Source organism: Acanthisitta chloris, unplaced genomic scaffold (assembly GCF_000695815.1).
Source record: "Acanthisitta chloris isolate BGI_N310 unplaced genomic scaffold, ASM69581v1 scaffold12603, whole genome shotgun sequence".
Classification (NCBI taxonomy): Eukaryota; Metazoa; Chordata; class Aves; order Passeriformes; family Acanthisittidae; genus Acanthisitta; species Acanthisitta chloris.
The window spans coordinates 96,632-124,606 of NW_008665536.1; the positions used below are offsets into that span (position 1 = coordinate 96,632).

General features: G+C 37.5%; 1 protein-coding gene across 1 annotated transcript in view; it reads right to left on the reverse strand.

The window, feature by feature from the left end:
• ASPH (aspartate beta-hydroxylase) overlaps positions 1-27,975 on the reverse strand; it is a 97,036-nt gene that overhangs the window by 23,719 nt on the left and 45,342 nt on the right. The window contains exons 15-19 of the mRNA XM_009071799.1: positions 22,259-22,312; positions 8,007-8,092; positions 6,656-6,742; positions 5,069-5,219; positions 3,889-4,025 (exon numbers count right to left, since the gene is read on the reverse strand). Coding sequence (XP_009070047.1) covers positions 3,889-4,025; positions 5,069-5,219; positions 6,656-6,742; positions 8,007-8,092; positions 22,259-22,312 — 515 coding nt within the window. The remainder of the gene's footprint in view (positions 1-3,888; positions 4,026-5,068; positions 5,220-6,655; positions 6,743-8,006; positions 8,093-22,258; positions 22,313-27,975) is intronic.

Below are 27,975 nucleotides of genomic sequence, written 5' to 3' on the forward strand. Positions count from 1 at the left end.
TGGAAGAATAGAGTTACTATGAAAGAACAAACAATTTGAGAATCTATGTGAAGTCTGCAATATGAGACATTGTTAGCAAAAAGTGCCATAGTAACAATGAGCTTGATCCCTAGTATAAGAATACACTACCACCTTATGCATCTTATGTGTTTTGACTACAGCATTCTGTGTATAATTATGTTGATCCAAGAATCTGTACCTGCAGGGTGAAATGAAATGACTGACAGAAATATTTATTAGCCATATAATTTAGTTACAGATTCTTTAACTATAGAATAAAGCTATCTGATTAATTAAGACAGAATAGAATTTTCTGTATTACGGTTCATTTAAACTATGCCGAGTTGCATTAAGGAATGATCTACATTCAGAGCCCCTAAAGAGAAGCAAAGAGATACAATCAGCAGAAATTACGCTGGAAGTATTTAATGTAAATTGTATTAGTCTGTTGCTGTTGCTGCATGCAATATTAATTACGTTTAGAAATAAGTTTTACTAAACTGCTCATAGTCCATTAAATATTTATCATGAATGTAGAAATTAACCTCTGGGGCTATCAGTGGCTAATTAGCCAGGGCAGAGTACTGTGTTAATGTGGGCATTCTGGTTTTGGTACCTGAGATAGCTCAGTCAGGGCTGGCTTACACGTGTCTGTATAATGCTGCATTGAGCCATGCAGACATGCCTCAGTATGGCAGGCAGAAAAAGTGCTACTTGGAGTGTAACTGGTCTTATAAAGTTCTCTTGTGCTGTATTTTTTTATAATCTGTAGATCTCTGAAAACAAAAATAGCTCTAAATCCTACCAGGATTACTTTTAACATTATGTTTTCTTTTAAAATAAAAATAGCTCTGAATTCTACCAGGACTAAGGTTATGTTTCCATGTCCCCAAGTGTTATGCTCAAAAATGAAGAAAATGCCTTAATATTAGAGGTAAAACTGAAATCCTTTCCAGTTGGACACCATTTTCCATCTGTGGTTCAGCAAAAATTCTGGCAAAGGCAAACTAGAAAAGTGTATTTTGAGTCAGTTAGACTATACCACACAACTGTTGGAAGCAGAAACCTCTCTTGATCTGAAGCTCAGTGTTTATACACACTGCTTCTGTAGCTAAAAGAAGGAACATATATTAAAGACCTAAATTAAGCTGCTAAGACATAACAAATTTGGAACAAAACCAAAAAGAACTGAATGCAAAATAAGGAAACTAGCTATTAAATGTAAAGCAAAAGCAGAACGTTTTCATCCAGTAGAATTCCTTGGGTTTCTATTCAATTCCTTGGAGATGATGCAAGCTAGAGTTAATCTGGTCTGAAATGCTATGTACTGTGATCCATGTAGGGGACAGTGCCTATGAAGGATCCAGCTGTTTGCATGTGTTCAGTCCATGCTTAATACAGACTAGTAACACTGAATTAAGATTGAAATGTTACAGCAGGAAGCAAAGAAGGACATGGGTACCTTTTGCCCATGAATCTAACAGATTCCCAGGAAATGGGAAATTTGAAGTTTAGATTCTGCATAGAAGAGTGTTTAACTACTTGGGCATTTGCCTGAGCAGCAGAAACAAGTATCACCCACACAAAGTTAGACAACCATGAAGAAAAGAATGAGACCAGAGGGGAATCAATGAAAAGCTGAGATTTTAGTTGAGTAAAGGGTATGTTCTCTTGAGGATGCGTCCTGAACTCTGCTCTTAGATGCCCATGTTTTCTGCATAAAAGAACACTTGAATAAAATGTATGAACATCCTTACAGTGGGAAACAGAACTCAGAATTCATAACTATCGGAGGAATGTACTGTGCAGCACTGAGTCCATGCTTTTGTCTGTGCTCTCTTACATTTTTCTATCAAAAGACTAATTTGTCCTATGCTAGTGAGAAGGATTTAGTCACACTACAGAAATTTCCCAGATTTTTCAAAAATCATGGTAAAAGCAAGATGTCTCCTGGAGGCACCCAGAACCACTACTCACAGTCAGCCACTCTACTGACTATGAAGAGAACCTGACCATCTAAGTAGGATCTCCAAACCATATGCCAATCACTTTATAATATGCATTGCAAGAGCTGAGTGAAGCTCTCTGGAGCAGACTATGTAGTCCCTAAGAAATCTGCCCAAAACTGTGTAAGAAGCCTTCAGTAGAACAAAGAATAAAAGCAGGTACATATAAGCTTCTCCTTGATTGTTTGGCTATGTATTGTTTCATAAAATTCTTAGTATAAACTTATCCCGAATTATAACAACAACATTACATTACTGTGTTGGAATTCAGCCTGAGGAATATGCAGAATATGAACAAAACCATCATGATTTTAAAAAAGAATAAGTCCAACTCCTTTTAAGAAAACATTTGTTGCTCTTTTGTGAGGATAGAACATCATTATAATCTATTCTAGTTCAGTGGTTAGTGAACTGCAAAACAGAGTAATTATACTGGATAAAGTCTATAAGAAGAATGGAAAACAATGTATTAAAAGCATACCAGTCCCTCTTTTGCATATCTGTTCTTAATCAGAGTAGTATATATTTCTTCTGAAGTATATAAAACAATATCAAAGTAATATAGCAAACTATAAATTATCAAAATATAGCAAACTCATGACCTTCTTCAATGTATAAAAACTCCTGCAATTATTGATATTGAGAAATTCTAACAACTATGTTGTTTGCAGCAAAACACTTCACAATTGCAAAGGAAAATTTTGCCCAAAAGGAGTATGTTTTCATTTTCTCAAGTTCCTTGCAGCTTGAGTAGCAGGTTTGGTTAATCAATTATATCTTTAAATGCTGAGGCTTCCAATCCTCTCAGAAATTCTGACAACAGGCCAAAAATTATCGAAATGTTTCATGGAGGGACCTACAAAGTAGCCAAAGTAGCAAAGCAAACAATATTCTGGTGACATCTGAGACTACCAGAGGAGCTTGAGGGAAAAAAAAAGGTATTACTAGCACTCAGCTCCTGCTTCCAACCATGTGGTTCATGTGGTTGAACATTCTCCTTCTCTTTCAGAAACTACCAGAGATGAAAATACTCTCAAACTCACAGATGCGGGGGATGGAAAACTGAGCCTTTATTCTCAGGAGGTGGTACAAATCATGCTGACTCCTCTCCAGCCAACATAACCAGCCAATTACTGTACAAGGCCAGGACTAAACAAGCACCGCAACACGTGTGCCAACATCAACAAGGCCATCTCTGGTCAGGTGCTGACAGCTTGTGCTCTACCAAAGATGTCAGGCTCCCCATCTCTCAGACAGTTTCCAGATGTCAACAGGGGTTTCTAGATCACAGGAGCAGAGTGGTCCTTCCTGGCAGTGAAGTTTCCCCTGCCTGATATCCATAGTATAAGTCACGAATATAAATCCAATTAATTGTCCACACCACAAACATCATGAAAGAACAACAGAATTTAAGCTAGCTACAAAAACTTGAAAAAACAAAGGCTAAATAGCTGTGCGAGTACTGAACTACTTGATCACATGGTTAGAGATGCTGTTGTTGTAAAGAAACTATCTTACTTCTGTTTTCCTTGTCTTGCAGACTGGATATCTTTTTTTATACTATGCATTATACCTATATGAGTTGTCAATACATTCCAGACCTAATATGTCTACCACAAGGTATAAGATTTCAAATATTATTAAGCATATGAAAAAAATATGCATTTCTCTGTCAATGAGAAAAAACTTAGCATGACAGCATCAGGAAATCTGAATTAAAATTAGAAGATAATTAAAAACAGCACCAGAAAAAAACACCTGTACCTATATTAACCCTTCAAAAGCTCACATGTGAAATGTTTAACAACTAAAAATGTTAAAAGAAAGCAATCTTTAGAATGAATGCAAATAATATTTTTCCTTCACTGGAATGGAAACTCACCTCTTCATATACTTTCTTTGCATTGCTGTTATCTCCTATCAAGAGGTAACCAACACCAAGGTCATTCTTGAACGAAGTATCACTGGGAAACAGCTGAACTAATTTCTGTAGAGTAACCAGTGAACCTCTCATGCGACCTGATTCGATTGAACAAGACTTAATTACAACTGCAGAACCGAGTAACAACATACACGACATCTAAGAAAACACAAATCAGAGCCAAGTGCTCCACTTTCACTAACAATCAAGGAGAACTTAAAAAAAACTTGTGCAGACAGGAGCGTGTTCTGCTGCTTGGTTGTCGCTAGGGGTGTAGGAATACCCCTAGTACCAGGAATATTGTCAGGGAATCACTGCAAGCACAGATCATGCGGTGTTATGGTAGCCTCTTGTGGAGAACCCTTCACAGTGCAGCAGGAACAACGTTACTTAAGCTTTGGTTGCTCTACCATACACAGACATCAAAGCACTCGACAGAACTAGGTAAACATTTCATAATAAACTTAATCTTAATTAAGTAATTAAATGCAATTCTAGCGTTAAGTAATAGTTCTACTCTATTTCCATTATGAAATTTATCATGCTTTATGTGCTTAAAATTAACTATGTTCCTTGGCTTTCTAGATTAGGCCTTGCTGAGGAATAGCAAGATCAAAACAAGTTGATATTAAAAATCCCACCCATGGCAACAGAACCGTTTTCTCCAAAGCTGATTGTGCCTCATATTCTAATCAGTACTTCTGATACACCCCAGAATTGAGATCTAAACCTACAATCTAACCCAAAGTTATCCCTGAATTCCATTCTTCTCTATGTCTACTAGAAGTTTACTTTGAGTATGTTTATTCTGCATATGCCATTAATTTGCTCATGATTTTCTTCAGCTTCGGTAGAAAAAAAATTTCTTCTTTCTCTGTCAATAAAAACTTCTGAGCACCTCTCATAACAACTTCTCATAGCACCTACTGCAGCTTTCTACAGGCACTGTTATCATACAAGCAAATTATGAACACTAGTTCCCTAGAAGAATTGTAAATAATTTTAAAATATTCTTCATAGGCATTTAAGATCTTAGGATGGCAAAAATTCAATGGAATTGGCAGTTTTAGTGCCTTTAGTGATCTTTTCAAAGTCTTGCCCACACAACTTCCATAATTTTTATACCACCCTCAAATCTTACCAAGGAACTGCTGCCTGTCTGCTTCTCGCTTCAAACTCAGTTTTATCAGATCTGAAGGGACATTTGGCAGACTAACCACCTCATCATAGGTGTTGATAGCTTGTTGCAGCATCTCATTGCTTCTCATTTTCTCAGCTAAGTCATCCTCAGCCTAGAAAGAATCACAAACCCATTATTAGAACATAATAATCCATTAGTTTCAAAAATAACTGTTTTCTTAACAGGCAAACTATGCAACTGTTAGACTACGGATTGTGCTTTATGGAAAGGCACATCAGAATTATCCTTAATTCTTGTTACCTAAGCTAAAAACGTAAATACAAGAAAATTTGCACCTAAAACATACATTAACACAGATTTTTGATTGCGTTGGTATGACTACCTATTTAAAAATATAAATACTGTGCTACAATTTAAATCCTAAAAGTAATCCATCTGTCTAAAGCCCCTAGCTTTCTCATTCCTTCAAACACCTTCAGCTTACACATACTGGATTCCATCAAATTGTAATTGGTCATATTAATATGAGTGTTCAGTAAAATGACTAGTATGAATCCACAAAGGCTACTGAAAATTAATTTATTGCTATTTTTATACACTCTATGAAAGCACATCTAATTATTACTTCAGATCTTGGTCTGTATTGACCTTTCAAACATTCTAAAATAGTATATGAACCAAAGTGGTCTCCTACTGTAAGAAGGCAAAGACTTCATCAGACTACCACTCTCACGGGGCACTGAAGTATTTGGTCTGCTGTGTACCGAGTGCTTGCATGAAAGTTTTATGAATAATCATGCTTTGGATTTAGCATGACTATTATTAACCAAGTGAAAACTGGTTGTGACTCTAGTTCAAGTGCCTCATTAATTGTCTAATAGCACAATTCCTTCCTACAGTTTTAATCTTGATTAAGATGAATTCAAGGAGCCTTTTATCCTAGTGCAGTAGGATTATCCTACTATACATGAAAATTCAAATATTATTCTCTTCTGAGATGTCCCAACACAGCTCAAAAGTATTATGAATGCAGTTGATTTTCTGATGCATTCTGGTTGGATTTTTTTTTGAAGGGGAATCCCTGAAACATAAATCACTCCACAAGAAAAAGCTATTTAAAGCTCCTTGACTAAGAATTTATGTTCTTTATCCTTTAACACTCACTCTATAAAAATTCCAAATCCTCTTCCCTATTCCCACTAAGCAAAAAGCAGCATTTATCTCACAGCCTCCCAATTTATGCAAACAGTATGTAACAGTTAAGTTCTGCCTATTGTTCCTGCACTGGGTCATTAGCTGGGATTGATCTCATACCACTGACCTGGCAGTTTTTAAGAGATCTACAGGATGTGTCTTAATTTTGTGTGATTTAAAACACTTCCCAGTAGACTAAAGTTAGACAAAAGCTCCCAAAGCAACTGGGGAAGGATTGTGGACTGAAAGAGATACAATATGACAGATTGCATAATTATTTTATTTTTCCTTCTAGAAAACACAAATTTATAAATTAGTTCTGTCTGCAGTTTAGAAGTCTATTGCTTAAAAATGTTTATATTTTTGTTAACATTTATGGCTTTTTTGTAGTACCTGTGCTTTCCCATATCTTGCTCGAGGACTTTGTGGATATTGATTCACTAATGCTTCAAAGGCCCTTAGAGCTTCTTCGACTTTTCCCTGGAAAGCAGAAATATTTATCAAAATTTATAATTCTATCCAATAAGAACACTGTAATTTACCAAGAGACACAGACAGGCTAAGAGAGTTAGCCAACTGACCCTATAGCCTCATCAAAAGTTTTTATTACACCTTTCTCTGAGTAACCAATTGCTTAAGTAACAAGAATCATGAAAATTCCCTTATTTTTGTATTCTAACAGGTAAAGAAAGCTTCTGGTGGGGAACAGCAGCAGTGGCAGCCTGAGGTTAGTGCCTAAGGCCAGTGCTCTCCAGTCTCACTGCAAACCAACCAGAAGTCTGGGGCTGCATGATGGCAATATAAAGTCAAAACTGCACAGTGTTCTGAAAATCATGAATAACCTTACACGTGCAGGAAAAAAAATATTTTTTATTGTACTGTACTGAAAATAGTGTATCTCATTGCTCATCCATCTCAAAGACCTGCAGTTGTACTTCATGTGCTGGGACTGTCTGTGAGGCATATAGGAGTTTTTAGAAGATTAAATCTCTTATTTCTAACAGTCAGTCTCATAGTCTTGTTTTACTATTGAATCTCACATCTGGAAAAGGGACACCTCTGCAAACATCTTGTTTACTGAAATACTCAAATAAATTGGAAGCTATAAGGGGAGATGAGAGGTTTTGTTTACTGTTGGGTTTTTTCCTTTGTTTTTCATAGTCAAGTTATTAAATGCAGAACTACCTGAACTGACTGATTGACATTACAGTCTTGCTGACACTGGTGAGAAGCAGGAACATCTGCTTTGTACTCTAAGCAACCGTATGGGAGCAGAGACACTCACAGGATGCAGATGGAATCCCAGCAATGCCTACTTCAAAGATCTGCACCTCATGCCCATGAGGCATATGAACACTTAGTAAGAGATCCATATTAACACACTTATATTAAGTTCTTCTGTCACAGTTGACTTCAGTACTCAAATGGACAACAGTGATAGGATAGAACTAATCCTGTTCCATGTGATTAATTTAAAAAGAAATTCAATGGTTAAGCTAAATATTTTCAAGGTTAACAGTGAGCAAACACACATGAACAGACATACACTTATGACTTTAAAAAATTTAAGATAAACTATCCAGCAGAAATTAAAACTGAAGAACAAATATGCACTGCATATTTAAATTAAAAAAGTTAATTAAAAAAAATAAAAATCTAAAAGTCATTCTCCCTTTTTCTAAGTTTTTAATTTATTCATTTTTGTCCACTGCCTGCAGCCCTGAGTGAAACATTCAAAACTTACTTTTTTACGTAGTTTTTCTGCAGCATCTAGTTCAGATTTAATGGTCTTATCAAACTTGTTTAAGAGCTTTGGCTTCTTCTTTTTACCTAGAAGATTAAAAAAACACACAGTTCATTACTTCTTTCGTATTTCACAGCAAATGTCTGGAGTAACTGTGCTGGTAAAATGCATGATTTTCAAGTAAGGCTATTTCAAATTACACTGAAAAGAAATTGATTCCTTACTTATTGCAAGCACAAACTCCTTTATGAAAAAGCAATCTTCAGTCACACAAATTGAATAATGTGCAGTCAAGTTTTGGATAAAGCATTTTTCATCATATTATAGTCAAGGATTTTTTTTTCCAAAGGGTTCAATTGATGTGGAAGGATGAAGAGAACTGTTATTTTTGCACATTAATATGGTATTATGAAAGACATAATGACTATATATGTCTACTTCTTCGCCTAGAGCAATTAGTGAGGATGCATCTGGAGTGGTGTATCGAGTTCTGGGCTCCTCATTACAAGAGAGACATGTTGCTCCTGGAGTGAGTCCAGCAGAGGGCAACAAATATCGTTAAGGGACTGGAGCATCTCTCTTACAAGGAAAGGCTGAGAGCGTTGGGCCTGCTCAGCCTTGAGAAGAGACAGTTGAGAAGGGACCTTATCAACATATGTAAGAATCTGAAGGGAGGGTGTCAAGAGGGTTGAGTCAGGCTCTTCTCGACGGTGCCAAGCAATAGGACAACAGGCAATGAAACTGATGCATGAGAGGTTTCACCTGAATATGAGGGATAGCTAAGAAGTTACTGTGCAAGTGACTGTGCACAGGAACAGATTGTCCAGCGAGATTATGGATTCTCCCTCACTGAAGATATTCAAGAGTCATTTGGATGCAATTCTGTGCCATGTGCTCTAGGATGACCCTGTTTGAGCAAGGAAGTTTGACCAGATGACCCAGTGTGGTCCCTTCCAACCTTACCCATTCTGGGATTCTGTGATTAGAAGTGTTCATAGACATCAGTTACTTAGGTTAGGAGGGGCCCAAAAAGTCAAGTAGTTGAACTTCCAGCTGAAAACATGTTCAACACTGAAAGGTCAGACCAAGATCTCTTAAAGTGATCAAGTTTCTACAGCTTAGCAAGCTATCACACAGTAGCAGAGCAGCAACAGTATGTGGCAAACCAGCATTGAAGTAAATTGTGCAAAGTAAATTGCATTTGAGCAAATTGAGTAAATGGTGTCAGTTTAAACAGCAATTTAATTCATAGCAGTTCACTCTTAAACAATGTCTATTTGGTCGCATTAAGTATTGTAGCTGTTAAAAAATGTAAATATGCTACTGGAAGGATATGAAGAAGAAAACTGCTTTTCTTCACATTTGCTACAGCTAAACTTTGCTTTTGCGCTTCATCAGGAAAAAAGTCTCCACCTTTTCTGACACAAGTAAGGGAAATATATATTGGCTGATACAAGTAACTATTAGTTATGTACATCTATAATTAGTAGCATATATTTTTGCTTTAATTATACATTACTTCTTTTTCTCCCTCTATGGACAGTAAGTCATCAATAGCATAAAAAGAAGTAAAATTACTATTTTCTTTGTAGAAGTTTGCACAGGGGATGAAGTAACTCGTATATGTAAAGCTAAACCCAAACATCATACCCCTTAATATCACAAGACCGCTGCAATGCTGTAAGCAAGTACTTTGGATAACAAGTTATTGTAACTAGCCATGTTTTATTCTGCTTCCCAAGTCCTCAGGTGCACTGTTCAGGAACGACAAAAGGTACCACATGCCACTGGAAGCTGTGCTTATGATTTGTTAAATGATACTGTATCTCTGGGGTTCTGATCCTACATAGAATTTTGGGTAAAAAAATCATGTAATCTACATTAAACCTCAGAGAAAGACTGCTAAATAATAAGTAATGCTAAACCAATACTAACTCCATCCAAGCATCAGAGGATCTCCTAAGCTTGAGCTGCTTCTGTATGGGATGAAAAATAAACACCCTTGACTACTTTTGGTTTTTGCTGTGTAAGACTTTTACTGTCGTGTTCAATGCTGAACTCAGACAGTTCTGCGTGGAGTTTTTCTTACTTTACCATTATAAACTCATCTGCAGCTTTGGTATGCACAATTGAATAGATGCTATTGCTTTTCAGGGGTATGGGGGAAGCAGAATTTAAATATGATTTAAACCACCCTACTAAATTCCATTTACTTATTCACAAAGATCATATGAAGCTTTAAATATAAAAATGTATTAAAATGTATAAAGGAATGGTACTAAAGCAGCAGCGCATATCCCTGTTTATCCTTCTTATAATAGAAGGGACTGTAATTTTCCATGGCATTAGCTACCAAGAAGAAGAAAAAAACCCCAAACTGCCTGATATGTAGGAGTTTACTCCTTTTTCAGGATAAACCACCAAATACCATGCTTTAATATATTGTTTTTTCTCCCCTTAACACTTCAGGTTTTTCATTCCGACCTATGACTTGAAATCAAGCATTTATACTGAAGCACACAATAACGCACTTAAGGAATGTATTTACCAGGGAAATAAATTGACCAAAGAGGAGCTTCATTTTCATTTGGTTTTTTTTCTTTACAATATAGATGTTTTTAATGTTGGTTTTTCCTTCCCCATAGATGATATAGCAGCAATGCTTTCCAATCTGTGGCAAATTCCAGTCTTGCTCTGTCTTATTTTTAATATCATCCATTTCATAGAAAAGTGATGTCTTTGCTGCATTTTCATGCAGTTAAACGATGGTAAGGAGTACAGCACTGTCTTTCTTCCAAGTGTTCTACCCCTTGAATCCAGCAAAACTTACAGAATTAACTCTTATCGCAAAGGCAAGGATCTCTCCACCCCAAACCTACAGACCACAGTGACTAACAGATATGGTCCAAAGTTTCTCCCATAATGTCACTGGGCCTAAAAAGGGCAATCCATAACATGCACAAGGTTTGTTGGGTTTTGTGGTTTGGGGGGGTGTGGGGGGGTGTGTGTGCCTCTTTCCTTTTCTGAAAATTTGCCAGCTCAAGTTTTCAAGAAACCATTGCTATTTCTAAGGCCTGGCTTGCTCAACGGCAGGTGTGGATGAACCCAGAAGCATCGGCCCAAGAAATCACCGAAAGCAAGTGACCCTGAGGGCTTTTTAGGTTCATTGAGCTCTTAGCAGCCATGTAAAACTGTCCTTTGTTGTTAGCAGGAAAACACCCTCCAGCCCCCCAATATCACTTTCAATCCCCCCCAGGTCCCCAATATCAAGTCGGGGACCCCCCAAGAACTCTCCAGGACAAAACCCACAAGTACAATGTCAGTTCTCAGTTCTTATGGTATGAATGACAATCTTTGTCTAAGGATGGCCAGTTACACAGGAGCTGTACATTCAGTAACACAGAACAGCTATTTGTCACCTTTTTAGCTTTCAGCATTCATGGAAAGACATGCAGTCATCAGTTCCTTTCTGAAACTCGGGAAGCATGGCACAGCAAGGTTTCTTTAAGGCAGAGGAAAAAAGTTTTCCCACTCACTAAGAAACTCTTCCTGCCTGTGGGACACTGTATCCACAGTTCCTTTTAGTTTACAAGGAGAGGAGACAAAGAGCTCAGAAGAAAGAGAAAATGAAAATCATACACTTCTGTGGAACAAAGATATAGTATCTTTCCCCTCATATCTGACTTGGGTGATGTGCTTGAAGAACCTTTTTGCTACCCTCCATTACAAAAAAGTATCATCTTTCCATTTTCAGTACAATTATATATCAGCTCTAGAACAGCAGGAGATCAATATAAAAAGCTGGAAAAAAGCTGGTAACATAAATATTATTCATTTGCTAGGCACCAATATAACACAGTAAACATTATATAACGAGCAATCATTTTCATCTCCCATTCTACTTCTATGTTAAAGGATTCACCAGGGAGCTTTCAGTGTAACCATCAAGCATTCCTCTATATTAACCAGATAGCCTGCTATCTCCCTGCAGGGGTATTTTAATAAATTATCCATTGCCTCCTTCTAGTGTAATAATCTTTTAGCAGATGTGACCCAACATATTAAATTCAATGTTACAAAGAAGTTATCTGTTTTCAGAGGAAAAAATATGTAATTTTTCTTCAATGACAGATTTCACCATGTCACTGAAGTCATGCACAATCACACAACCGCTAGGGTGATTTGTAGTCCAAATCTGGCTAAGCATTAAAATGGTAATAATTCTTTCATGTATCATACTATGGCCTTTCAAGAATAATACTGAGAATTTTCAATAATGGCTTTGGACGTAAGGATAGGCTTTCTATCTAGGACTACTGTCACAGGATTCCTGAAGACTCCCTCAGAGAAAACAGTTTCTACTGTCAAAGCAGCAAGCTAGGAAAAAGTCTTATAAGAACTATGCTAGTTCTTCTGTTGGAGAATAAATAATTACCAGTGACGACAAGCAATCTTATATTTCCTTATTAAAATACAGAAGAAAATAAAGAAAAAAAAAAAGAAGGAAAATATTTTGGAAGTGGTAATGTATTAAATTTATTGTGCAGCAAACTTAATAGATTGCCATGTCATTCAATAAAAGATGCTGAAATAGCTGGTTTATATACCTGTTTTGACATATGAAAACTAAAATCCCAGGCATATTTTGGTTTTATGTTGAAAAGCACTTTGTCATCACCAAAAGCAGTGACAGTCTTTTTTTTTTTTCCCCCACAAAGGACAGAGAAAATCCTTCTGAATAATAATGAATGCACTGCTAGATACCCTTCAGACCACAAGATCATCACATAAAATTTGAGGAATAGTAACCACATGATTAAAGGTGATTGCATCACTTACTCTTGAAGAATGGTTTAAAAATATTTTGTCTTTAATTGTTGGGGTGAAGAGCAACATTTACATCTGCATAATCAAGAACAAAGGGTAAAAAAGGCAGTAGTAAAGAGTTTGCCATTAGAAGAGGGGTACATACTGCTCTGTAAAACATAGCTAGAGAGATAAAACAAATAAATTATTTTCCTTATCCTGACTATGATGATATGGAATAGAAGGCTTAAAATTGCTACAGCAGAAAATTTAGCTTGAACATCTGGAACTACTGTCTTCAAGCAAGCACAGTAGAACAGGTTGCTGAGGGCAGTTTTGGAATTCTAATTACTGAAAATTTGTAAGAACAGTCCTCAAAGGAGGATCCAGGGAACTACAGGCTTGTAAGCCTAACCTCAGTTATGGGCAAGATCATGGAAGAGATCATCCTGAGTGCCATCACACAGGACATGCAAGGCAACCAGGGGATCAAGTCCAACCGACATGGGTTTATGAAAGGAAGGTCCTGCTTGATCAACAAGACCTCCTTCTAAGACAGAGTGACCCACTTAGTGGATGAAGGAAAAGCTGTGGACCTGGTCTATCTGGATTTCAGTAAGGCATTTGACACTGTCTCCCACAGTATACTTCTAGAAAAACTGGCTGCTCGTGGCTTGGATGTTTGGACTCTTCAGCAGGTAAAAAACTGGCTGGATGGCTGGGCCCAGAAAGTCGTGGTGAATGGAGCTAAATCTGGTTTGCAGCCAGTCACTAGTGGTGCTCCCCTGGGCTCAGTATAGGGGCCAGTCCTATTTAACATTTTTATTGATTATCTGGTCATGGGGATTGAGTGCACACTCAGTAAAATTGGAGATGACACTAAGTTGGGTAGGACTGTCAATCTGCCTGAGGCTAGGAAAGCTACATGAGAGACCTGGACTGACTCGATCAATGGGCTGAGGACAACTGCATGAGGTTCAATGAGGCGAAGTGCCAGGTCCTGCACTTGGGACACAACAACCCCATGCAGCGCTACAGGCTGGGGGAAGGGTGGCTCAAGTGGTGTTAGTCAGAAAGGGACTTGGGAGTGCTGGTGAACAGCAGCTCAATATGAGCTAACAGTGTGCACAGGTGGCCAAGAAGGCCAATGGCATCTTGGCCTGGATGGATCAAGAATAGTGCAGCCAGCAGGACTAGGGAAGCGATCATCCCTCAACCACTGGTGAGGCCACACCTCAAGTACTGTGTTCAGTTTTGGGCCCCTGAATTAAAAAAGGACATTGAGGCACTGGAGCGAGTCCAGCAAAGGGCCAGGAGGCTCAAGAAAGGTCTGGAAAACATGTCGTATGAGGAATGGCTGAGGGAATGAGGTTTTTTTAGACTTGAGAAGAGGCGGCTCAGGAGTGACCTCATCGCTCTCTACAACTACCTGAAAGGGCATTGTAGGGAGGTGGGGAATGGTCTCTGCTGTCATGCCTGCAGTGAGAGGACTAGAGGCAACAGTCATAAGCTGAGACAGGGAAGATTCAGATTAGATGTTAGGAAAATTTTTTCCTTGTTAGGATAGTCAGGCACTGGAATAGATTGCCCAGGGAGGTGCTGGAGTCACTATTCCTAGAAGTGTTTAAGAGGTGTCTAGATCTGATGCTGGATGAATGTGGTTTAGGGATTACAGCAGAGTGGCAGGTTAACAGTTGGACTCTATGATCTTAGAGATCTCCTCTAACCTTGAAGAATCTATGATTCTATGAACTACTTGGCTCAGCAGCAGCAATACCTGGCAGCAAAGCTTGTTCTCCAGCTAAAATCTCATTCACTTAGTCATCACTTGAGAATGTCACCAGCGCAATGACAGCTTAAAACTAAGGCAGCTAAATTTAGGTTTTTCTATGTAGATGCCTGAACCCTGCTGTAACCTAAAGATATCTAGCAATTACAGCAAATGGACCCTAAAAAGTAAGTTCAGCACAAAGTAAACACCTACTGTATGGTTAGCTGATGGCTCCACTGACTCTATTGGTGACCACTGTATATAAAGCAGTTTGAAGACCACACCAGCACTCGCAGCCACATGCACATATCTTGAACTGGAACTAAGTCCCATACAGGTTGTTCTCCGCACTCATAGATATTACTGTCAGATAATAACTCTTACTCCTGCAGGCTGTTTGGAAGCCAGTAGTAGTGTGGTCACCACATGACTTGCAAAACCATTCATTCATTCCTTTCAGGACCTGATTTCACAGAAGGTTTCAGAGCTGCAACAGAATAGCATCAGAGGAAATGCTGCTCAGGTCTGAAGATCTAGACCAGAACATGCCATCTGCTTTCAGAAAAGTAGAGATACAGTAGCGAACAGTAACTGGACAGGAAATGGAAAATGAAATTTAGTGAGCAAATTCACATATCTCTGCACTGGTTATTAGCCAGAATGTGCATGTGTGAATTAATACCTTGTAGCTGTTAATACTACGTTGTCTTGCAGAGGAAAAAACATACTCTAAGTGTGCAATTAAAGCTTTTTTTTTTTCATTTCAACACTGACAAAAATCAAAGAAATCAGTGCTTCACATCTTGTGAAGCTACTGAATCTTTTCCTTAAAACTTTTCAAAATCAGTTTTTAGAAAGGAATTTCCAAAATGAGTTTTTCCTTTGCAAAATTTCATCTCAGTGCTAGAATTTCAGAAAAGCTGTAAGTGATTAAAAACTGCTTTGTGACAGAAAGCAATGTCAATTACAACTATTAGCATTTTCTGAAAATCAAAATACTAACAACATTTAAGAAAATAAAAAATCAAGTTCTGTAAATCTTCATCTGAAGCAGATCTTTTTCTCTTCAGTAACTGTCCAGACAAACAGCATCAGAAAAATAATTTTGGAAACTCAATGTAGATTTATTCACAGAATTATATTTCTTGATACTTCACATTTTTTTAAATGTAAAAAGCTGCCTGAAGAAATAATAATAAAGGAATTAAAATTTTTCTAGAATTTCTAGCAAATATCCTCAAAGGATCAAACATCTTTATAATCCTGTATAACTGAGCAGAACACGAGGTTTGAAATTGGCATAAAATGCCAAGTAGCCAATTATGTTAATACAGTAAGTGCATCTGAAACAATTACATGAAGTAACAAAATAAATAAAAAAATGTGAAAAAACAGAATGATGACTAGTACATGGCAAAAAAATTGACTACATATGACCCTAAGTCCAAAGCAATACAGAACAAACTTGTAGAAAAATCACAAATAACGAGTAATAATACTTCTGTAATGGAGTAAATGAATACTCTCTAGTTACCAGAAAAGGAGGAAAGGGTCCGTGTGTGTGTGTGTGTGTGTGTAAAAATGTGAAAAAACAGAATGATGACTAGTACATGGCAAAAAAATTGACTACATATGACCCTAAGTCCAAAGCAATACAGAACAAACTTGTAGAAAAATCACAAATAACGAGTAATAATACTTCTGTAATGGAGTAAATGAATACTCTCTAGTTACCAGAAAAGGAGGAAAGGGTCCGTGTGTGTGTGTGTGTGTGTGTGTGTGTGTGTGTGTGAAATGAAATCATTTCACATTTTCGTTTGAAAGAAACACAGTCATCCAGGCTAAGGAAAACCTCATTCTCCTAAAAGAGCAAACACTCATGACCTGCCTGATTAGACATCAGCCTGGTACCTCAACACAGGTAATATATCATTAGCCAGAATTGTACAAAAACATTGAATACTGTCCTAATTATCTTTATGATTAATGCACTTTTTTAATCCCAAAGAGACACCATGCAGTTGGCATTTTAAGAGACAGCAAGTTACTTCAAAGTGGGTCAAGATATTGTCTACACTGTAAAGGCTTCAACTAGTTGCTTTCTGAAAAGATCATTTAAAAGATGGGGCACCTTTAGCACAACACTGAGCATGAACTGTTCTGTCTTTGCTGACATACTCTTGAGTTTCTGATCAAAGGGTATTTGTACAGTTTTGTTCCTGAGCAAATAAAGTGAGAAATATTATTCACTGCTCTTAAAAATCCCAGAACAATTGGTGTTTATCTCTCAAAGCCAGTATGCACCATACATGTAACACAAATAATCTCTCACTCCTGTGCCTTGTAAAAAGTTAGGAGCAGATATTCTATAGCTCTGTGATCTTATTCTGACACAACAGAAGGACAGGAGGGGCATCACAAACAGTGAGCTTGTTAGCTGATGTGCAACCATGGGTAAGAAGAAATCTCTACTGGGACCAGCTCAGGCAGTTTACCACTCATTCTTGCTCCCCTTTTTCCTTCCTCCTTGCTCTTTTGGTCTCAGTACTAATTCCTTGCCTAAGCCCTCTGCTCTCTGTCTTATGTTCAGAGCCTAGTGAAAGTGGTGGGGTGGGTGGCAGGCTTTCCTGCTGCACTAGAGCTGGCATTTTGAGCCTGGTCTATTCACTGGTAGCAATGACTGACAGCCTGGCTGGTCAAACTAGGACTTCTGAGAGAAAGATTGTCTTTCACATGGGCTAAACTGTCTTGCTTTAATGTTTGGAAACTAATGCTGTAAAATTTGTAGTCAACTCAGAGGGGCAGTAGCCTGCTCTGTGATCATGAGAGTCCATATTACATATTAGCATAATTATTTCTTGTTAAACGTCCTTCTAGTTCCTCAGAAATGGCGAGACAATTTATCTGTGGACTTGGGGAAAGGACATGAGGATAAAAAGATACTACTTTGTATCTAACAATCAACCTCATAAGTGTGTTTTGGTTCTTGTAATTAGAATTTTTATTTACTTATTTATTCATTCATATTGTCATTAGGAGCATTCCCGGTGGCTACCTTGATTTTATATTGCTAATACTGGCATGCAAAACAGACAGGAGTTAGGACTCTGCCTTTTAGTTAATTATTTCATAAGGCACAGGGATTCAAGATAAAGCCTGGTCTTCACAGTCATCTTGAGGACATATGGTCCCCAGGTTTTTTAACTGGAAAGCACACTGAACCAATCCTGCTGCACTGGCTGTATGTTGTGCTTACCTCTACCATCTAAGTTGAAGACGTCCCAGCTCACTGCAGAGGCTTGGACTAGGTGGCCTTTACAGAACCCTTCCAACCCAAACTACTCTATAATTCTATTATTAAAACTTCATTTAAGACTTAAATAAGGGTTATCTAACTGTAGAGGTTATAACTATATAGGTCTGTCTCCTTATGTTATGCTGTCTCTAAACCTAATCTGAAATAAAACCCTCCTCATGTGATGCAGTCTCATAGTCACTCGCAGCGAAAGCTCCTCTTGTCAGTTCTCCATCTTAAACTGTCAAAAACTAAGGATGTAATTTCTAGGGGTGCCACAGGCTTTGTGTTCTAAACACCCTCCTATCCCTACTGTGATACAAATTTAGTAATAATGCTCTTGGCAACTTGTGGATGGCAACTTCTGAATGTGGGACAATGACAAGTAGATACCAATGATCGTGGTCTGTAGTTGTTTCAAATTAATTTCATGACCTTCTGTTTACTAATTCCCCTTGTGCCCCCCAATACTTCAACCTTCCCAGTTCAAGTTTCAAAGTCTCAGTTATAGCCTGAAAAACATACACATATATTAGTAGACTACTTACTTTTACCTGGAATTCAAAATTTGCTCAAGCAATTGTCCTCCTTCCTCATACTAGTCCATTACCCAAATTAGTTTTGGAAATTGTGCTGCCTCTTAGTGGGTGCTTGAATGAGAATTTGATGATGATGAAAAACTCCTGTCATTGTCCTGTTGTTTTGGAAGCTCATTAGATGAGGTACAGAGAGTGTAAGTGATCCACTTGTTTTATGGCCTTCTATAAACGATAACTTAGGAGGTATAAAACCAAGTAACTGCATCTAGACAATTTAAAGCCAGGAGCAGTGCAATAATTAAAAGATCTTTCTAAACTGTACTGGTAGAACAGGCAAACCACTATAATCAACTTATCTGGGGAAGTAATCAGACAATAAAAACTGAGGCATTATAGGGACTAATAAAGCTGGAATCTAATGACTATAATAAATCTTTAGCTGCAGTTATTCCAGAACAATTTTCCTTGCAGTAAAAAGTATTCCACAGGGCTTTTGGTATGAAATTATTGTTGGTTGGATGGTTAGATGTTGATCATAAGAAACAACTGCAGAATGATAATGCATTTTCATCATTCACCTGTCTCTTTCACCATGAAGTCTTTTGGCTTCATTGAAGGGCTAGACTCAAGTAAACCTTTGACAGACCAGAAATATATTTCTCCATTGACTTTCTGTACAAAAATACACGCTAATATTCTAATGTCCTATATATTTAGTTCAGCATGGCATTATGCAGCAGTTTTGGATTTTGAGAACTATACATCTGTGTTGGTCATTTTGCATACAGCTCATATCTGATACAGGCTACAATTAAATACCTAAGTAAATCCATAGGTACTATGTATACTCTTGTAAGCAGAGCTTGCAAAGGTGGAACTCAGCCCACCCAACTTCAGGTGACAGTGCTGGAGATGAGCTAAGCATGTAAGCTCTTTCTACAGCTAGTGGAGCTCTGGTGAAGATTCTCAATGGAATTTAGGGGACAGCTCATCTCAGTCTACAGCAAAAACCTACACTTAGAAGAATAGCACTTCAGTTTACTCAAATTATACAGGTTAGATCTTTACTGGTACCACACTGGAATCATACATATCCTCTTCGAAGGTAAATACCTGGAATAAACAGTGGTGATCACTGACCCTGGTATCAGAATGACACTTGCAGGAATGACAATGTCCTAAGCATGGCTTATATATACTTCTGTCCCTGATGCAATGCAACTGAGTGCTCCAACCAAACAGCATTCACTTTTAGCAGTTCTGAAAAGTAAAAATTATTATTTATAATATTATTACCTATGCTGAAGTTCACTGTATGAAATTAACATGTTCATTGCTGAAAATTACTGATCCAGTTTTTAGATCCATTCTTCATCAATACAAATTAACATTTAAGATATGCCAATACAAGTCAAAGTAGAAAAATTAAGCTCCTTACTTAGATTTATTTTAGCCTATGTGACTAAAACCAGTTCATATGGAAAGGCATCTTATGGATGTGGCGTGTATGTCCTGCATTGTACTACCTGTGAAACACTTTAAATAATTATTTCTCCAGATTCACCCAAAATATCCACCCCATTTAAATTCCTCAAGTATAAACTCTGATCACATTATTATGGAAAAGATGAAGAATTCTTCTCAATTAAATAAAACAGAGAAACCTTGAAGTAATAGTATACTACAAACAAGTTTATTTTTTTGTTTCTTTAGAGGAATTTTTGGAGGGAGATTTTGTTAATACAGAAGAAATTTCAATGAGACCTTAAATAAACTCCATGAAATATTGTTGAATACTGAAATTTACAGAATTATTAAGACACTAGGTGAACAAAGTACTGTGAAGGCTGCAGCAGTGAAAAATGTTAATGCCGTAATATCTACTCAAAGCTCTAAATGCTCTCTGCACAGAAGGCTCTTTGGAGCTTGTATGTCCAAATATCAAAAAACAAATGCAGTCTTGCACATACATCTCCATGCACTGTCAAAATCATAAGCAAACCCTAAATCCAAGCTAAATATTAATTTTAAAATTCTCAGCTCTTTAGATTTCTCAGTTTCCTACATACACCACACAATCACATTACAGTATTTTCATCATAGTCATCAATTTATTGCTGCATCTTATTAGGGTCATTTTATTATACTGTTCTAACAGTTCAATAAAGCCAGGACATAATGGTGGTTTTTTCCTTCTATCAAGTATGGAAGCCCAGTACAGTAAGGTATTTCTTGCCAAACCTATCCTTTTATAAATGGAAATGTAGACATAACTGCCTTGCTTTGCAAATTTCTTTTGCTTTTTATATGTAATGTTTACGTGTGACGTATTTCATAATTAAATAAAATGTTTAACGCTTGCCAGTCCTAGAAGGTTATATCTGAAGTACCAATATAGAAAACCAAAACTAATAAACCTTACCAAAGATGATAAAAGTAGCATTCCTAAGTACCCAAATATAAAATAACAGCACACAGAAAATGGAAAGGGAACGAAAAAGGAGTAGACACCAGCAGAGTCACCAGATCCCTTGGCAGAGGCCCTGAGGTCTCTGTGCACTGTCAGCTATTGTCAGCTACAAAACATGACCCCAGAGAAGGAGGTTCTGCAAGTTTCATGCAGTGACATGGACATGCATGGGGCCAGAGCCAATGTCATCATAGGGAGAACAAAGTCACAGTGCTCTTTAGCAAAACCTCACTTCTTTTTCATCAAACCTGCCTCTGCATCTTCCTATATAAACCAAGACAGACAGAAACCCTTACTGAGTAAACATGGAGCTCACAAGGACTGATTTTCTTCTCACCTTAGGCTTAGCACAGCTGCCAGTGCTGAAACCAGCGCCTAGGACCAGGCAGCCCAAGCTGGCTCTTGCCACAGGCGCAAGAGGAGCTTGGTGAAACTGTGATCTCCACAGTCCTAAATTAGGAATATGAATGACACTGAACATCTTACTCCTGAGACAGCAGGAGTTGTCACAACCACCCTGTGACCCAGTGAAATGCTGCAGGTTTGAGGAAAAGTGGCTGGCAAGCTGCCTTTTGGAAAGGCTCTTAGGGGTACTGGTTGACAGCCAGATGAACTCAAGCCAGTGGCATCCTGGCCTGTATCAGCAATCGCGTGGCCAGCAGGACCAGGGCAGGGATTGTCCCTCTGTACTCAGCACTGGTGATGTCATACACAAATCCTGAGCTCAGTTTTGGGCCCCTCACCACAGAATGACATTGAGGTGCTGAAGTGTGTCAAAGGCAACAGAGCTGGTGAAGGGTCTGGGGCACAAACCTTACGAGGAGTGACTGAGAGAGCTGGGGTAGTTTAGCCTGGAGTAAAAGAGGCTCAGGGGAAACCATAGAAGTTTCTACAACTACTTGAAAGGAGGTGGTAGTGAGATGGGGGTCAGTCTCTTCTCTCAGTCCCAGGCAACAAGTGACAAGACAAGAGGTAATGGCCTCAAGTTGCTCCAGGGGAGGTTTAGATAGGATATTAGGAAAAATGTCTCCACTGAAAGGGTTGCCAGGATGCCCTGGAGGCATTTAAAAGAAGTATTACTCAGGGACATGGTTCAGTGTCAGGTTAACAGTTGGACTTGATGATCTTAAAGGTCTTTTCCAACCTAAACAGTTCTATCATTCTATTCTGTGACCATTTAAGAGGAGAATACAGATGACAGCCTTGGAAACAACTATGTGTTTACTGACAAAAGCAGATACTTTCTGGATGTTTCTCCAACTGCAGTTTATCTACATAGAATGTACAGGAGCTAAGTTTCACTACTATTTAGTCTGATTTAAGTCAATCCTCCCAGAAAGCATGCTTTTGACTTGCAGAACAGAGCATTACTTTCAGACTTACCTTTTTCTGTTTTGTCGTGTTCAGTTTCTTTTTCATTCTTCCCTAGAATATTAAAAATATAATTTCATTGAAATAGTCTGTTAACAGTTTATGATAAAAAGAGGTACAAAAAAATTACAACTTATACTCAAAATATAATTGAGCCAACAGGATTTTTTGTTTCTGTTTTGTTCTTTAAGTAACCATAGATTACTGAACTATATAGTTACCTAAAAGATCTTCCTCTGCAGATGCTTCAACTATTACATTATTGCTTCCATCACAAAATATTTCATAGAATTTCCCCTTTAGATATTTAGTAGATTTTTGGTAATACATACTTACATTGCAAACTATTTTGCAAGAAAGAAAATCTGTTTACTCATTAAAAACTATTGGGAACACTATCTTAACATATACATTTGACTAAAATGTGAAAATCAATTGGGCACCTGTCTCATTGTCAGAAGTGACTTGGGCACTTGGAAGGCTTTGTCTTTATTCAACTTGTAAAATAATTTAATAGGTGCTTTGTAAACATCTGACTGCACAGGTAAATGTTAACTAAGTATTAAGACAGACTGTAGCAAAGGCAGACTACATCCTTTACCAAAGTCATGTATGTGGATATCATGAAGGGGGTAGACTCAAACAGGCTTGTCATCTCCTCTTTTATCTCCTCTCTAAACACTTTTTGATCCTACCCTACTCCACAACATTTAAAACATCTTGCCTCACAATTCTAGCATTGCTGTTCTGCTTTCAGTTTTGTCCCCTTAAACTTCCAGTATTTCCTTACAATAAACTTAGAAAACACTAAGAAGAGAGTTATGTTGGCTTTTAGTCAGTTATTTTCCTCTCTAATATATACTGTTGAGGTATTCTTATGTATATAAAAAGACATTTTCTTCAATTTCCAAGTCATTTAGAGACACCTTGTTAGAATACTCAATCCTCACAGTTTTTTAACCTGGCTGCTCGAAAGCATTATACTGTGAATAAGACACACCATTAAAAACATTTTTTTCATGGATAAACTGGGTTACACATACATGAAATCAAATTATTTAACACTCTCATTTAACCCTTTAATACAGGCTGACAACCGCTACTCCTGAATGTATGGACAGTACAACTCCGATTTATATTCAGTACCAGGCAGAATGAGCATTAACTTGGTTGCGATATGGTAAATTAAATAAAAACGGTCACGCTAAAAGTCATTCAACTCTCAATTATATCACAAAATCTATACTGTCAATTAAATTGAAAGAAATAACAAGAGATCCATAGAGTCAATTACATACTAAGGGATAATTAGTATTCTAACAGTATATTAACGAAAGCATAGTGCAGTACTTCCTCAAATATTGGCATTTGGATTTTTTTTGTGCACATCACACAAGAAATGGTCATGTATATCTGTACATCATCAGAAACACTGCATTTAAAAAAGAGCAATAATGCAGGTCCAGATTTATATTTCTACTTTTTACACAGAACAGTTTAAATACTCATATTTCTATTATTTTTTATCAGCTCACAGCACACAAACAACTCCTAACCATGACACAGCATGCTCCTTAGCCACCTATTTTCCCTGCAACTTCTCCTTTATCAGCAACATTGACATTCTCACCTGACCTCTTCTCTCTACTTCCTTCTAGGTCACTCAGTGATCTGCTTCCACACATCCTGGATATTCAAGTTATTTCTGCAACTCATAGGTAGAACAAGCTATGAGCTGTCTCTAAAGCCTGCTCCTATCTTCCGTTTCTTGTCTAGCTTGGCATTTCTTTACTACTGAGACTCAAGCACCATATATAACCTCAGTTCTCTATGCCCATCTATGTACTAGAATCAGTCCTCTAAACGCACTCTCAGACTTTAGTACTCTGCTAAATTAGGTACCATTCATTTTACCAAAGCTTCTCCAATGATCTTTAAATACTTTAACTTCTCCTTCTAGGCAGCTGTTTTTGAAATTCATCACAACTTGATCTTGTTAGCTCTGAAGATCTTGTTTCTCTCAGTTTTCACCATACTTAACTAAGTATGATGCATCATATTCAGCACATGTTGCTTTGTTCCCTTCTCACCAATCCCTGGCATACTTTGATAGTGAAAATGGTTTTAGTTATGCTATTGCTGACAAAGGCTTAAAAATGTGCTATCTCAAACACAGAGATATGATAACAAATCTTGAGACTGTTTTGTCATGAACTAAACCCAATTGTAGCTCAGACAAAAAACCAATTCCTAGCTCTTCAAACCCCTCTCATCCTTGACTCAATTTCTCAATTTCCAGCAAAAACAAATCTAGATCAAAATCATGGACAAAATTGTTTTAGCTCATCTCCACAGGCCGGGACTGCTATCACTGTGTCACATATGCAACAGGTGTTCCCAAGAAAGTTTCTATCATAAAGAATAAATTTATTTTTGACATTACATCTAAATGTTTGTGACAGCATGTAACAATGACCCATGTCACAATCAAAAATCTATTTCAGACCTTGTAGATTTTACATGACTCTCAATCAACACTATAAGTGCACAATACAATTTATTTAAATATATGTAAAAGACAAATGATATTCAGTAAAAACATTACATTTTTCAGTGTCCTTCCTATCAAATCTTAGCCATTTTCTTTACTTCTTAGAAAGAAGTACCATGATATGGTACCTTTTAAATTACTGAGAATATGAAAAAGTCACTTAAATTTGTAGTAAATTGTCAATATTAAAATACAACAAAATAAAACAATATCCTACCCTTTCCTTATTGGTATTTCCTCCTGTGATTTCCAAAAAAAGCAACTGAATCCAAGACTTCATAGATGTACTGAGATAGAGCAAGAAGCATTGCAGCAATGTAAAATTATAAAGAAAAATGTAATCTTTTGACTTTTTTTTAAAACTACAGCTTCTTACTCAGCAATATTTCATCATTAAAGCTATGGAGGTGTTTGAAAACTGAAAAAGTCTAGAAGATTTTTGCTTTCAAACAGAACTGTACAGACCTTACTAGATTTCTGATTTAAACTATGGATGATATTCTGTAAGAAAAAGTGGTGTCACTCAGGGGTCAGTGCTGGGACCAATACTATTCAACATCTTTCTCAATGACATGGACAGTGGGATCGAGTACAACCTCAGCAAGTTCACTGATGATACCAAGCTGTGTAGGGCAGTCGACATGCTGGAGGCAAGGGATGCCATCCAGAGGGAGCTTGACAAGTGGGATGATGCCAACCTCATGATGTTTAACAAAGCAAAGTGCAAGGTTCTACACCTGGGTCATGGCAACCTGAGACACACCTATAGGCTGGGTGGAGAAGTGGTTGAGAGCAGCCCAGCAGAGAAGTACTTGGGGGTGACAGTTGATGAAAAACTCCACATGACCCAGCAGTGTGCACTTGCAGCCCAGGAACCCAACCATGTCCTAAGCTTCATCAAAAGGAGTGTGGCCAGCAGGTCAAAGGAGGTGATTCTCCCCCTCTACTCTGCTCTTGTGAGACCCCAACTCGAGTACTGCATACAGGTCTGGTGTCCCCAACATAAGAAGGACATGGAACTGCTGGCGCAAGTCCAGAGGAGACCACATAGCTGATAAGAGGACTGAAGCACCTTCCCTATGAAGACAGGCTGAGAATGTTTGGACTGTTCAGCCTGGAGAAATTTGTGTAGGGACCTCATAGCAAACTTCCAGTATCGGAAAGTGGCCTACAGAGAAGATGGAGAGGGACTCTTCATATGGAACTGTAGTGATAGGACAAGGAGTAATGGGTATAAGTTGAAAGAGGGGAAATTTAGATTAGATATTAGGTAGAAGTTTTTTACTGTGAGGGTGGTGAGACACTGGAACAGGTTGCCCAGGGAGGTTGTAGATGCCCCCAACCCTGGCAGTGTTCAAGGGAGGCTGGATAAAGCCTTGAGAACCTGGTCTAGTGGAAGGTATCCCTGACCATGGCAGAGGGGGTTGAGACTAGATGATCTGTAGAGTTCATTTATGATACAATGAAAGGTAGATATCTCACTTTCCACAGACATTTGCATTTGTTAAAGAGTGTTATCTCATCCATTTTAAGTTACAAATAGAAATTACGTATCATGGGAAAAATTCAGGCCAAACTGGTTGCAAAATGCCAGTACTCCAAAAGGAGAAACACAACACAATTACAGAAGACAGAGACCTTAGAGTACTGCCTGCTTCCTTCACATAATACCAGCCAGAAATAAAATTAATTGTACTTGTTATATTTCTTTCTCCTTGTAAATAATACTTTCAAATATATTTTTAAATACTCAAAATTATAACTTAAAACCAATGATAGTGGCTGAGTCAAATATTAATCCCTATAGTTAATATCTACCACAATTAGGAATAAATAATGACACTAGAAAGACAAAGATATTCTTCTGTGTTTTATTGCAGCCAAACATTAAAACAGATTAAATATACATTTTTTTAATAGTCCACTTGACCTTGCTCAGCTTGGCATATTTTTGTAAACATGAAGCACGTAAAATCACATACCCAGTTACAAAATACTTAAAATTTAATCACAGCATAATATACTCTCACAGTCCCAGAAATCTACAAATAGGCTGCCACTGTTATATAAAAAGTCCTCCATTCACCCTTCTAAAATTACTCCCAAGCTTCCTCACAAAATATGGCTTTGTAAAAATTATTGCTCTGCAATTCACAATCACAGGTAATTTCACTAGAATATTCCATCCCAAACCACATCACAGTCTAATAGTATTATTGCTTTCCTGAAAAGTCTAAAGAAATCACTTTGGGACATCTGTATTTGTTGATCGGATGTAACACTCACGTGGAGTTTTACTGAAATCCCAATCCCAAGAAAAAGGCAAGCATATATGATGCCCCGTTTACTATAAATGTAAGCATCTAAAAACCTGACTTCAAGACAGTGTTACAGAACTTGAAAGTCTCCCTGTAAACCAAAAGGCAACCACTGTTAGGGTTACCAAATTGGTTTTCCTTCTTCAGAATTTATCTTAGTGTATTTCTTCTAAGCTCTTGTATCAGGCTTGGCAACTTCCTAAAATCACAGCAATTATTCCTGAGCCAAAAAGGAACACATGCAAAATACCAAAGAATAAAATATGTCTTCATGATTGTGGAACAGCAGCACAGAACAGGTACAAAGTACACCTGTTATGTTAAAATTCTAAACCACTCACAGTCTAAACTTTAGATGTACCATTTATAGGAGCATTTGTAATTGCAGGTCTTAAATTTTGATATCCCACTTTTCTTAGCGTTGAATTTCCAAAGCTTTCTTCTTTCTTTAAATAAAATTTGCCAATCAAGTATTTATGGAAATTTGACTTTTAAAATCATTTACTGAATAGAACGCTTACTAAATCCAGCTTTGAGATCATCATATTGGTAGGCAAACCACAATAATTTTACCAAATTCAACCTGATTCCAGCAACTCAGTTTTGTTGCAGTCTCCACTGACTCCCTGTCAGGTTATCATGTTTTTGCTTTAAAACTCAAATGAGCATAAATAAAAAGTTCTAATTCACACAAAGGGTTTTTGAAAAATATAATTTAGTAATTTGCTCTTTTACTAGCATGAATTAAACCCACATTTTGTACCTTCTTAGGCTATTTTAAAAATCACCTGAAATTCATGTCATGTAACTGTTGACATAACATCAGTGCAAAAAAGATACGAGTCAAA